The sequence below is a fragment of the Sus scrofa genome, chromosome 1, assembly GCF_054392235.1.
Source record: "Sus scrofa isolate SSC_HxYL_T2T_F1_AM1 chromosome 1, Sscrofa_HxYL_maternal_Yorkshire_Landrace_v2.0, whole genome shotgun sequence".
NCBI classification, from domain to species: domain Eukaryota; kingdom Metazoa; phylum Chordata; class Mammalia; order Artiodactyla; family Suidae; genus Sus; species Sus scrofa.
Genome location: NC_139383.1, coordinates 211550950 through 211565238, shown reverse-complemented (window position 1 = coordinate 211565238; position 14289 = coordinate 211550950). Strand labels below are relative to the sequence as shown.

At 40.7% G+C, this 14289-nt stretch overlaps 1 protein-coding gene and 1 long non-coding RNA gene across 7 annotated transcripts in view; one reads left to right on the top strand and one right to left on the bottom strand.

Moving 5' to 3' along the window:
* Window positions 1-97: 97 nt before the first annotated feature.
* Window positions 98-9608, top strand: LOC102157645 (uncharacterized). Of its 2 annotated transcripts, NR_201392.1 has the most exons (3): window positions 98-412; window positions 8827-8861; window positions 9195-9608. It is a non-coding gene; the product is annotated as an uncharacterized LOC102157645 (long non-coding RNA). The 2 variants fall into 2 exon arrangements; NR_201393.1 differs by lacking the exons at window positions 8827-8861; window positions 9195-9608 and adding an exon at window positions 3086-3832.
* Window positions 8309-14289, bottom strand: part of CDKN2B (cyclin dependent kinase inhibitor 2B) — a 139583-nt gene continuing 133602 nt past the window's right edge. For 2 of the 5 annotated variants that reach the window (XM_085009891.1, XM_021082816.2), the window contains 2 exons: window positions 12731-13617; window positions 8309-10316 (listed from right to left, as the gene is read on the bottom strand). In XM_085009891.1, the coding sequence (XP_084866017.1) occupies window positions 10056-10316; window positions 12731-12865 (396 nt within the window). In that variant the 5' untranslated portion in view covers window positions 12866-13617 and the 3' untranslated portion in view covers window positions 8309-10055. Of the gene's footprint in view, window positions 10317-12730; window positions 13618-14289 lie in introns of those variants that run through there. The other 3 variants (XR_014836572.1, NM_214124.1, XM_021082822.2) reach the window with 3 other exon arrangements.

Genomic DNA, 14289 nt, shown 5'->3' with positions numbered 1-14289 from the left:
CCGCGCGGGCGCCCCACGCGGTGACAGCTCAAGGTCCTTACGCCACACTCATCTCCAGGCAGCCCGCCCCTCGCAACATCCGTCACCTGACCCTGCCAGATCAGGAACCGCCGCAGTCCCGCTCGCCTCCCTGCTTGCCTGTCCCCCTTTCTTTATTTCTCGCGCCCCTCGCCAAGGGTCCTCCATTTCTCCAAACCGGATTATTTAAAAGAGTAAAAGAAAGAAAGAAAGAAAAAAGTCCATCTCATTGCTCTAACCGCCATTCAGGAGGCTGGATGTCAGTTTTGAAAGAAACGGCGCTATTCTCCACTTCTAGATTTGGGAAACGAGCGAAATTAAAGAAAATTGCTGCGACATCTGGACACTGAGTGGCGCTGGCGCCGCTGGAGCAGCGGGCACAGCGCCGGACCAGGTAGGCGGAGCCGAACCTCAGCCCCTGCTGGGTCGGGGCGCCCCTTCCCCACCCTGCTCTCAAGCAGCGGAGGGCTCTGGGTTAGGCCAACAGTCCATTCACCAGGCAATTTTTATTTTCGGTTTTAACCTCCCGCGCGGCGAAGCATCTGAACGCTTCTTCCTCTTTCCTCCTCCCTCGGTGCTCCCCTCCCCCACGGCTGCTCCCCACTCCCCTGGTGTCCCCTAGTCCGCTGGCCGTTCCTCCCGTAGCGGTCGCCGCCGCCTCGTCCTCCTCCCTTCTCTCTGACTGCCAGACTCCTCCTCAATGTGGTCCCTCTCCGCTCTCCTCCCCCTTCTTCCTCTCCCCCCCTCTTTTTTTTTCCATATCACTAATCCTTTCTTTCTGGACACCCCCCTCCTCCCTGCGCCACTGTGGTCCACTCGGCACAGGAAAAGCCAGGGAAGAAAAAAGAAAGAGACGTACAAAGAAAGGGTGAGTTAAGGACACCGAGGCGGCCTTAGGACTCGCGGGAGCCGGGTTCCAGAGCACAGTCTGTCGGGTCCTCGGCTCTCTGGCTGGATGGAGCTCTGACGCGGACTCGCCTGCTCCCCGAAGGCGGGCGGTCGAGCCCAGGACGCCGCTTTAAGGCGGGCGACGCTGACCGGGTGCCCCAATTTCCTGGGGTCTGAAGTCAATCTTGATCGACCCAGAGCTTCGAGGGCTGGAGGCGCGGCCTGGCCCGCCGGGCCTGTGAGGGAGGATGTGGAGACTAGGCCCAGCCTTCGCAGCTGAAAGGTGGCCTGCCTGGAAGTGGCTTATTTTACATGTGCCCGACCCTAGTGGCTGAGCTATAGAAGTGGATCCGTAGCGAGAGAGACGCTAGGTCCTATGGATCAGACACTAAGCCCCTCACATTTGGAGGAGTCAAATGATAGTACAAGCCACCGAACTGGAACTGAGAAACCAGGTCCAGAGGCAAGCAGGCGGCCTCCACTCTCCTCCCTCATCTCGGCGGTGGATTTAAGTAGCCTCTACGACTGGTTGCAGTGAGACTTAGGGACCAGGCTTAAGAACCATTTTAAATATCTTTAACAAATGCACCTCTCCCTTCTCCTAATAGAACTCCATCAGAATTTACCAAACACCAGGCTCCATGGTGAGACTACTTGCCACACCTCCTTGGCGGAACAAATGAACTTTCTCGCTCTCTGCAAGGCTAGCTCCTTTTTCAGGTCTCTTCTCAGATTTGCCGGCTCAGAAATTCTTCTCCTCTCAGGCATCATTATATTACCGTTTTTGGTTTTGTTTCCCCTAAGGCACTTACCGTACAGACGTTATCATAAGTAATAGGTCACTCGTTTGTTTCTCCGTAGTTAGTAGGTAAACTCCATGGAAGGGTGATCTTGCTCTATCTTGCATTACGCTCATTCCCCACCCCCACCCCACCAAAGAAAATCTCATAGGAGAGATGAAGTAATAAAAATATACCATTATAATGAAAGGATTTCATTTTGTGGCAAAGCGAGGAGGGGTACTTTAGGAGGTGGGAGATCAGAGGAAGCATCCTGGAGGAAAAAGCTGCCCAATTGTAGCATAGTATCATTTAAGGACCTTGGAGAAATGGAAGCGTGAAGGGATTCCTGGACCCAGGCAGGGTAATTAGTCAAAGCAATAAACCATGGTGAGTGAGGGTGAAAAGACTTATATTACATATTTCTTTAAATTATTAGTCAAGGTTCTCCAGAAAGACAGAACTAATAGTGTGTGTGTGTGTGTGTGTGTGTGTGTGTGTGTGTGTATGAGTGTATAATTTATTTTAAGGAGTTGGCTTACCTGGTTATGGGGGCTGGCAAGTCTGAAGTCTGCAAAACAGGTAGACAAGCTGGAGACCCAGGGAAGAGCTAGTGTTGCAGTTCTGAGTCAAAAGCCAGCTTGAAGATATGATTTTTCTTTCTTGGCAACCTCTTTTCATTTCAAGCCTTCAACTGATTGGATGAGGCCCACATATATTATGGAGGATAATCTACTTTATTCAAAGTCTATGGATTTAAATGTTAATTATGTCTTAAAATTAACTTCATAACACTATCTTGAATAGTATTTGACCAAACAATTGGGTTCCTTAGTCTAGCCCAGTTGAAACATAAAATTAAACATCTCATTATCCCTTTATGCCTGAAAGGTCTGTTGAGCCTCAGTTTACCAGTGAAGTTTAAATTAAGAGATCTGTCTGTATTGATTAGGTCTGTATAGCTTAACCTATAACCATTTCCTTTCCACTCAAACTTCTTCTGGGGATAAGGGGAGTTGCCTACTTCAGAGGACTGCTATTTAAGTAAGAGCATTAAGATTACTATAAAGTAAGCTCTGTGTTCAATGAATATAAAATTTAAAACTTAATTCCATTTTGGTTTTCCCCTACTGCCCAACACCTGTCTTTTGTTAGTTGTGGTATGCAGGGGAATTCTATCTAATTTTAATATTAGACTAAGCAAAATACAATTATGAAGATGAATCTTTAGCAACACAACTAATTCGTGGCATGCCAAAGACATTTGTAATTCCAAATGACTTTTGGCTATGTGCTCTTCAAAAACAGTGTGATCAAGAACTGTGTTATTTGTGCGCACTTTCACTTGTATTATTTTCTCATCACCATGGCTGATTTGGGATTACTACTCTATTTTACAGGTGAGAAAACTGAGGCCTAGAGGAACTCATATCTTGGATACTTTATGGCCAGCAGGTGCCAGGACTGGAATCACTAAGAGGGTCTTTGAACTACAAGTCTTGTGCTCTTTCTGTTTTACTAAAGACCAGAGTCAATAGGGAGTGAGCTATTGATGGGTCATTTGTGCAGACAGAAGATCACTGAATATTGGAGCTTTTCTTTGTTCTCTTCCTTTGGCCTAAAAACTGACTCAGAGAATGGAGGAAAATGATTTTCTGTTTTTTAAAATGATTTTCTATTTTGGATCAGCAAATTCATCCCTCAGGCAGAGACAGGAGAGGGCATTTTTTTTTAACATTCCTTGTCTGTGCCACCCCACCCAACCTCCAGCCCTGACATTCCAGGACATTGGCTTTTTCCTTCAGATATCCCTTGATTATCAAAATTCTGTGAGAAATTTCCTTAAATATTGCACATGCTCAAACTGAAAGCTCCAAAGGTATAAGACAAAAGACACTGTAAGATAAATAAACTATTATTTGGACATATATAACAAAACATCAACCTCTAGAATATGTAAATAAATACATAAATGAGAAAAAAATACCTTTTGGAAAAATTAGCAAATAATATGATGGCTAAGTGATATACAAATAGTCAAATGGCCAAAATTAGGAAAATATATTGTTTTACTCATTAGTAAAGAAATGTAACAAAAAATGCTGACATATACCTATATGTGTGGCAAAAATAAAAGGAGTGATAACATTAGCAAAGTTGTGAGAAAATAATCATTCTTATATACTATTGTAACTTGGGGCATTCATTTTGAGAGGCAACTTTGCAGTACTTATCAAAACTGTATGTGCGTATACATACCCTTTGACTCAGCAATTCCACTCCTAGAACCTACATAATTATGCAAATATATACACACATAAATATATGTATGGAAATATATATTATATATGCAGTGTGTGCATATATATATGTATAGCAATGAATATTACATATGTATGCATGTATGCATTACCCTTCGACTCAGCAATTCCACTCCTATAAGTGGAATTATGTAAGTATGAAAACATGCCCCTGACTCTGTGGGCAGAGCAGAGGTTTGGAAACCAAATTTCTGAAATAGAACCTTTCATGTCTCTGTTCCCAGTGCCTGGACTAGTGCTTCCATATGTGGATATGTTATTGAAGATATACACGCATAAGTATGGAAAAATTTTACATACATAGATATGTGCAGACATACATTGTATGTGTGTGTTTTGTGTGTGAGAGAAAGAGACGTGCCTTTAGCCTGAACAATGTCACTCCTGTAAATTGCTACAGATTGCTTATATAAGGATGAAAAAAAGGTTCTTTATAGCATCATATGTAGTAGCAAAAGGGGAAAAAATGGAAATAATTTACATGTTTGTCAATAGGAGACTGGTTTTTAAAAATTGGAGTTCATCCATAAAATATAAAACTATGCAGTTATACAAAAAATTAAACACATCTGTATGTCCTAATGCAAGTTGTCAAAGATGTACTACCAAGGGAAACAAGTTGCAGAGTAGCATAATCCTATTTGTTTTCTCAATGTGTGTGTTGGGGCAGGGGCGTTTACAATTATATATACCTATATTTATGGAAATTTTAAAATTAAAAAAATAGTGGTTACTCCTGGATAGTGACAATAATGGGTAGGGAGTTTTCAGGAGATTTTTCTGTAATTCTGTTTATTTTCTGTACTATTTGAAAGTTTACCATGCATATGAATTTTAAAGTAAGAACTACAGAAATTTTGGGCTCCAAATCTAGAGATTCTAATTTTGTAGTCCTGAATTTGGTCAGTGAATTCAATATTTAGAACAGGAGTGATTGAGAGTCAGGGTTGAGAACCACTTCCTTATATGCTGGTCACAAATGACTGGTGGGGACAGCACCATCATTGTATAGATATAGTAAATGCCTGTAGGAGAATGTAAAATGAAATGTCATGTAATTTTTCCCTGGAAAGGGGATGACATTATATTCTTCCATTTAAAGACTCAGACATGGAAAACAGATTGTGGTTGCCAAGGGAGAGGGGGAAGGGAGAGAGATGTTTGGGGAGTTTGGGGTTAATAGATGCAAAATATTACACTTAGAATAGATAGACAGTAAGGTCCTACAGTGTAGCACAGGAAACTAGAGCCAATCTCCTGGGATAGACCATAATGAAAGTGGAATTCTGAGAGGGACCCATTTTTCAGCTAAGGTAAAGGGGTGAAAACCTTTGTGAAGGAATAAGAAAGTAGAAGTTTATTTAAAATGAAATGGAGACACAGAGGTCGCACAAGAAGAGTTTCAAAGAAAGTAGCACCAACCCTGTCATAATATAAAGTATAATTAGGAGAAGATAGACAAAGATTATTAATTTTGGGAGGAGGCCAAATTTGAAAGGGAAATGAAGCATGGTTCAATTACTGTTATTGGTCTTAAAGTTTTCACTTTTACTCTGTTGTAAAATATTTTATATACCAGCATTGACTCTATAGATCTATTGGAGGTCTAATGTCAGGGGCTTCTAAATGGGTAGAGGATTAGATGTTTGGGGTTCCTTTGTAAACTTCCAGTAAAATGTAGATGTCTGTAAGTTAGCATGAGATGATCTCTCATAGTTCCCCTCTCCCCAAAAATTCTTTGGTTTATATTGATTTCAAACTTCAAATTAGAAAATCGGGATTGGGTGCTTAGTTATGACATATATGTTGATTAATTTTACTGTGCTCAATATGTAATCCATGCCAGTTACATATTATTTCATTAGCAGCACTGGCTTCAAAGCAAAATTTCCTTTATTATGTAATTAATAAAGGAATGATATAAAAGTTATCATGTCCATAAAGTATTCTCTTTCTTTATGCAAGGAATGATATTAAAGTCTGAGTGAGGAATTCAAGAGGCCAAAAGGGACTCCTACCATTTGTAAAGGCTGATTTTAAGAAAAGTATTACAGAAAATTGAGACAGTAGGAAATAAGCAGATTCCCATTATTTTAGGCCTGGAAATATTTCACAAATACTACCAGCATGTAGACGGTAAACTGTTTTGGTTTGATTTGATTAATTCCATTGAACTATTGTTTTGTCTTCCACAAAACACCATGCTTCTCCTTCTATTCTTGTTGCTTTCTTCTTTTTTAAAATTTATTATAGTTGATTTACAATGTTTTGACAATTTCTGTTTTATAGCAAAGTTGCTTTCTTTTCATCTCATTCTCTGCTTTCCTGAAATGGCTGACTTGTATATATTTAGGTGGTACAGAGCTCTTTCCTGACCAGCTGGTTCCTACTATCACCCAGGCAACATTTAGGGACCTAAAATTTCACAGAATTCAATAGAAACAAACCAGAAAGTACAGACCTTTTGAAATGGGTCTGTAGAATCCACAATAGCTATTTACAGAGTTATTCATCTTCTAATGACTTTTCTACATATTTTAGCATTCTCATGCCTTTGCAAGTTCTCTTCCATCTACTATCCCCAACTGGTTCTATTTCCTATGCAAGCCTCATTTAGGTCAGAACCATATGTTATATGCTTACTTAAAAAACATTTCTTTCAGAGAATTTATTTTAGTTTGTAATTACCTACTTCAGTATTGTTTTAATAAATTCATTGGGTCTACTCATTTCTCTCACTTAAAGAAGTGTATTCTTTTAGTGGCTCTGAGTGACATGAGAGAAATGCAAAATGCAATGGAAAAAAAATCAGAGGAAAGATGAAGTAAGAAAGAACTTTAAACTATTTTGCAAAGCATCTTTTCTGTGCTAGTTATAACAAACTTGTCGGTAATTTTTCAACTAACTGGGCTACAGAATCCCTTCTCCCCATTCCATAAAGTAGCTTTTCTTGGCTCAGACCATGACAAAATCATTACCAAGAAAATATAAGACCCCCTTACAAGTCATGTGTGTAATGAATTTATAAAGGGATAAAACTTTAGTGATAGTAGGGAGCTTAAAAATAATCTAGACCAATTCCCATCTTTTATAGATGAGGAAATTGAAGCTAATCAATGTCACATAACTTAGGTCATATATTGAATTAGCTGAAGAGCCAATACCAGAACACAGGTCTTCTACCTTTTAATTGTCTTAATTTCTCCTTCCTCATTCTTTCTTCCCTGGGATTAAAAATACAACAGGAGAAGATATTGGAAGTATTGTGATTCAACTTGCTGCTCCTTCAAGTAATTTCTAAAATTAAAATGTTCTTATTTTCCTATGTGTGTTCTCTTCACCTCCTGTCTTAATTTTTAGCTTGGTAATTGAACACTGTGAAATTACACCAGACTAAAATTAATCCTTCAAGTTTTCACAAGATAATGAAATAGTTTGCTAATAGTGAAAACCTAGTGATCATGTTAGATTTTGGTTAGCAGCTGACATCAACATGAAAGCAGACCTTATATACTGTAGATGACACCAGCTTTTGCATGTTTCAGAAGGTAATCCACAAGAGTGCTTCCAAGATGATTTTTATCATTTTTGCATTTTTGGGGGGGTTTAGAGTGGCAAAAATTATACCTTATAAAAATAATCATCCTCTGGCAAAGCATAAAAGGAAAAAAAGCATATCTTTTGTTTTTTGAAACAACTGAGAGAGAATTACAGAGGTGGTTAAAAAAAATCCCTATTGGCTATTGCTTATTAACATACATGTTGTTTGTTTTTAACATTTCCCATAAAGGAAGGGTAATATAGAATCTCAGCATAAGTGTAAGTTAAATTGGTTTTATTTATTTGCTGATGGTCAGTTACCTAGCTTCATAAAATGAACTAATTTGGTCCTGGACACCACATTCCTATTGTTTTTGTCATAATGCAGAAATAAAATATAAATGCATTCCTATGAACACAACTTCCTGGAGCTGCATGAATCTTGAGCTCTCTGTTTGAGCCTATTTCATTTCTTATATCTGAAATTACTAACTTTAGCCATTGGAACACAGAACATTTTAAATGGATTACACTTTCATAGTAAATCATCCTTGTTTTCTCATCCATTCTCTCAGCTGAAAAAGAAAATATGAAAGTGAGGCCAAATGAATATATTATTGAATTCTGAGTTTATCTCACTTCCAGATCTTGCAATGATCAGGTTGTAAGATTTCTACAAACCTTGGTAATATTTTAGACTTAGATACAGAAATTAATATGTATGTATTTCTTGTATTTGTACAATGGAGCCAGAAGAAGGACTCATGTATATAGAACTGTATTTATTTGCATGTGTACTTCAAAGTGAAATCTTTAACAAATTTAACAGTATATATACTTGTGCTGCTGATAAAACACACCAGTCAAACCTGCCTACCAGGTGGATTTGAAATCTGAATTTACTTTTACATGCACACATAAATTACTATTTCAGTGCAACCAGGTGCTATTTAACTTCCAATAATGTATAATGTATAATGTACTGTTATATATGTATATATGTTTAATGATAATGTAATGTCCTAGTATGTATGTATACACACACACACATGTATAATTCAGTCCCTGACTGGCCTGGAAACTTCCATTTGCCAAGGGCATGGCCATAAAGAAAAAAATGAAAGCAGTGAAGAATGACTCATTACAATGCTGTAATGAATCAAGCAACACTGGAAATTAAATTTCCAAACAGTGTGCCTTTAGTTTTTCCAGCAAATATTATGATATTCAATGAACCATCATCTTTTTTCAACAGTTTTATATTCAATTTACTCTTTCAGCAACTCTTTGGAAATATCGCAAGATAATTTACAGGGTAAGTGCATCGATTTTCTAAAATACGTTTGTAATGTTTCATATTTCTTTTATACTGAGATACTCTAGTAAAGGAAAGAGAAAATTTAACAAAGAAATAAATAGGTTAAGGATGAAAGTAATCTGGGCGTTGGCACTGTGACATATCTTCATATAAAAGCTGTAGTTCGTCCTCCCCTCTTTCCCACAGGGCCACAAGTTACTTTGTTATTTAAAGTCTTAAGTAAGTCTTAAATATTAGGTAAAACTGTTACTGAAGAACAATTTACAAAATATCATGAAATCTTTTCAAGTGGTAATTCACAGGCGGCTTTCTGTATCCTATCCTATATAGATAAAACAAATCTTTGCAGTTAACAGTCTGTCAACAGTTGCTCTCGCTACAATCCACTTCAGTCTGCGCGCGGACCTCTGGAAAGCACAGGAATTTCACCAGGATTGAAAAACAGCAAACAGTTCTCTGGAGAGCTGTTTAGCACCACCTCGACCATGGAAACTTAAGAATAAGTGGGCAAATTCGAAGTTCCAGGATCCTCTCTTCCCAGTCACTCTCCGGTGGAGCTGGACGCGAGTCTCCAGGTTTCCAGTAAGTAGCAGTTTTGCACGTGACTTTTCCTAGCCGCACAGCACAAAAAGAAAGTGTTGGGTGTCCACTGACGCCCTCATCAACCGTTGTCCTTATTTGGTCCTCGGTCTTCAGCTTTTTTCCCTCATACCCCCAGGACCTAACTCCCGTAGTGGGGGCTTACTGAGGGGTCATTGAGGTCAACATGGCGAACGTTATCACCTACCTCTCACCCGAACGCATATTACCGCCGCCTCCTACTCTGCTCCAGCATTTTCTGTGTAAAACTCGCCGCATCTGGGGTCGTTCGTTGATTTCTTCACATGCCGCTTTTCTCCAGAAAATCCTGAAAAGTAAACTAAGAGTTCCACATTCCGCTCCTAGATCTTCCTTGAAATCCATTTGCCCCTCTCTGGTTTGTCTTCACAGTGAGTGTCTAGGGGTGCAACTAGAGGAAAAGCAAAAAAAAAAAAAAAAAAAAGGCATTTTTTTCCCTGTCTGCCCCTCCTTCCCTGCGGGGAATCCAGTTGCTCAGGAAGACTTCCCACGCTCCATGTTTGCAGCCCTCATTGAACTAGGGGTGGGGAACTAGAAAGAAAAGTCGTTGTGGGCGGTTGTGTGCTTGCGCCATCAGTCTCCCGCTGCCGCGCGCAGAAACCGGGCAACGTCACGGTGGCCCCTCTCCTCAGCCAGATCCACCGGCAGGCGGCCCCAGGCGTCTTGCACGTCCAGCCGCGCCCCGGCTCGGCGGAGAGCCACCAAAGTGTCCAGGAAGCCCTCCCGGGCGGCGTCGTGCACCGGTCGGGTGAGGGTGGCAGGGTCCGCGCAGTTGGGGTCCGCGCCATGGAGCAGCAGCAGCTCCGCCACACGTGCGCTGCCCATCATCATGACCTGCGGGAGAGAGTAGAGTGGTCAAGATGCTGGTAGGGGCAGGTGAAGTCTTTTCAAAGAAATACCTATTCTAGAAGTATCCGTCTGACAGAGGCGCTTAAAGCCTCTGGAGTCTGGTAAAGCTTCGTTTGAGGACTCAATACTGCTCCGCCCGGCTCCGCCCCAGTTATACTCTACTCAGCCCTAATTAGTTCCATTTTATTCTCCAAACGTGGGAAGACGGGAAGACCAGAAAGAGCTGATGATAAAGTGCTTATCGCCGGTGTGGAGATTTTAAAATTTACATTGAAAGAGGGGAGTAGATTTTGTTAAATGATTTATGAGAGAAGTTTAAAGACTTCTATTATTATCATTTGCTTTTTAGGGCCTCATCCGCGGCATATATGGAGGTTCCCAGGCTAGGGGTCCAATGGGAGCTACAGCTGCTGGCCTATGCCAGAGCCACAGCAACATCAGATCCAAGCCCCACCTGGGACCTACACCACAGCTCATGGCAATTTGGGATCCTTAACCCACTGAGCGAGGCCAGGGATCGAACCCAGAAAACTCATGGTTCCTAGTTGGATCCCTTTCCGCTGTGCCACTAAGGGAACTCCTAAAGACTTTTAAAGTCTGAAATTATTCCCCTTGCTCTCCCCTCTACCCCAGCTGTAGTCCCAATCCAAAAATATTTACCAGCTGATATATATTTTTTAGAAAGTAGAGTAATGCTTTAGGAGAGAAAATAAACAACTACGTTTAAAAAAAGGTTTACTTTGTTTAGTTCTTGTAGTAAATCCCCTGTGAAAAGCTTTTGCTTTTAGCTGTTATATATGTCTGTGCTCATAAAGGGAATATAGTCCTATAATAAGAGCCAAAATTGGAGGTTGAAGGGAAAAAGTAAATAAAGTGGTGCAGTTTTATAAGATGATGAAAACAGTTTTTAATGAATGGTTCACCACTTTTAATATCTAGCATTACAGATAAACGCTCAAGTTTAGAGATTAATATATTTGATGTAATGTAAACACTATTTACATTAAACAGGAGTTTATAATGTGCTGGGATTTTATAAAGGTAGTAAATATTTTGCTATATGAAAAGATCTTAGTCAAATCAGAGCAACGCATAATTTAGAAAAAGGATAATTTGGGAAAAATACTCCTATAGTATCCATTTGTATATATGCACATTATGCGAGCATTTATTTTAACAATAAACAATTTTTGATATTCAAATGGAGTTGTTTGTTCTTATGAGTTTGTTTGAAAATGTACCAAGGAATGTTATTTTTGTTTGTTTCATGAATATTAAAAATATCCATGTCTTCCCTTTAAAAATTATATCATTTCTACTCATGATGTAAAGAGCATTTCAGCTATAGAGAAGGGGGGAAAAGTGGTTCTTAATATCCCAGAATATGGTGAATTAAAATGACAAAGACACCTCTTTTTACAATTACTAATATAATTTGAAGTCTTTAAGAACTACTTTAAATATTTTTTGCTGTTTTAACCCGTCCCTCATTTTCTTTAACACTTTCTATGAATTCAAAATGAACAAACACACTTTCTTTAAAAGCTACACAATTAACAAGATTTCTTAATAATGGCTTGGTTCTGGAAGGTGAGTGAGGTAAATACTAAATATGACCATCATAGTTAACAGTAAAGCACAAAACATTACCTTAGATTTTAAAGAAATAAAAAAAATCAGCACTAAAGCGGGATTAATAATTAAACATACTGAGTAAATGAATATTAACGATGAAGAGGCCTTTGCCATTTAAAAGTTTCAGGGAAGCTTATGTAATCCAAGCATTCATTACGATAATAAAAATCGATAGACATATAGTTTGTCTAATGTAACACTCAAGAGATACTGCTAACAAGAAGGAATTAAGTACTGCAGTTGAAGAATCCTGTCATTTCTTTGTATTCAATTCGCCTGTATGAGGAAATAATAAAAAAATTCATATCATAGCTTAAAAATTACAGTGTTCAGGGTGATTTTTTTCATGTATGATGATTTTGTATGATTCCTTAAATCCAATCAAAATTGCGTAACTTGTAATTTAATTACCTCTGTCATTGAAAGTTGAGCGCTGTTTGGTGAAAGACAAACATAAGACAAATAGTTCTTGCCAAATAACCTCTCCTTTCCCACTTTCTTCCCCAACTGAATCTATCCCTTGCATCTCCGACGGGAGAGAAAATATTGGTCCTTTTTCCTCCCATTTAAAAGAAAACCAAATTGAAGTAGTGGGTTTCCCAATCCCTTTCTTTAGAATTTTTTGGATGGTGAAAACCTGCTTTACACCTAAGCTCCACACTCCAGCGAGAGACACACCGCCTGGGAGATCTCAGTCCCAGCCGCATTCCACGGAGGGACCTGTCGTGCGCCCCCTGTCGGCGAGGTCCGAGAGCCCCAGCTACCTGGATCGGGCGCCTCCCGAAGTGGTTGAGTCCATTGGGATCCGCACCGGCTTCCAGAAGTTGACGCACGGTCTCCACTTGCCCCCGAGCCGCGGCGTTGGCCAGGCCCGCATCTCCACCGCCGCCACTGAGCATGCCCTTGTCCTCCTCGCTCACTTTGCAGCCCCCAGACGCAAACTGTCCCCGATAATCCTCCGCTCGCCGTGAGCTTCGCAACACCCTTCCTGCTTTCTTCCCACCTCTCTCTAGCCCGCTCTCCCCACTCGGGAAGAGCTCAACTAAGCTTCAGTTCCCTTTCCGCGAGCTGAGGAGGGAGGGGGGAGGGAAGGCGTACAATGGCTGAGTGGCCTGTAGTTAAGTGGGGCTTTTCCCGGTGGCGCCCAGGAAAAGGCGCCTCGCGCAGCCGCAACCTCCCGCGAATCGGCTCTGTCCTCAGAGTGCGGGCGCGTTGTAAAGTCCTCTCCGCCGAGCTTCAGTCTGGCGGAGTGGAGAGGGCTGGAGCTGAAACGGTTCCCAGCTGGGGCTGCGGGGCTGGGCTCTCCCCACCTCCTTAGGCTCCGCCCCCTGTCCATCCGGCTGGCGCGACCAAGTCCCACTGCGCTGGCTGGGAGGCCTGGCAGGCTGCAGGAAGACAAGGGTAGGGGCGTGGGGCCTGAGCCGGACCGTGCTGGGACGCATGCGCCAGGCACCGCAGATCAGAGCCCTCTGTGCAACTCGTAGCGGCGTGTCCAGCAATCCTAGGCTAAGCTTTTTGGAAAGGCTGAACCAATGCACTCAGCTTCTAATAATCTCCCTCCAGCAGGCGGAGCAAAAGATTTCTATTCCTTCAGCCATGGACTAGCTGGTTTCATTTGGAGACTTTAGTAGCTCCCTGTATAATCAAAAGGCTGAGAAAAAGGCATTTATTAAAATAAAATCATCTCTCTTTAGATGTCTAAAAGTGACAACTCTCACCTGTCATGCAGGTTAAAGTCATCCTCAGGCAGAAACTTGAACTTTACTAGCTTCATATCTTGAATCAACTATAGTAATCTGTTGGGGGGTGGGGGGGAATCTTTCTATTTGAATCAGCCAAAAATCAGTCTCAGTGACCTGAGATTCTTGTTTTGAATGTGCTTTTTATTATTTTCATCTTCAAATTAAGTATACAATCCTTACACACACACCCCCGCCCCCAGCTAGTTTGAGATTGAGAGTTGCAACCTGGTACACATCAGACTTAAAAAATATAAATATATATTTTAATAATCTGAGATCCCAGTTTCATGATATTTGAACGGCCTATTTTTGTTTGCACTCTTACCTATTTAAACCCACCTCAGCAAGTATTCGATTTACATTTATCATGAGTAATAAAAGAAATTATGCAGTAATAATGAAACATAATAAAACAGGGGTGTGGTACTGGGCCTGTCATTAAACAGGCTGAACCTGTCATTAAATCCACTTCTGAAGATTTAAAGGCCAAGTGCTTTGCTTTTCTTTCTAATCTTTCTAGGTGAGTTTGTACTAACATATGCGTTGCTTTAAAGATTTAAAAAATTACAGCCGATGCTCTA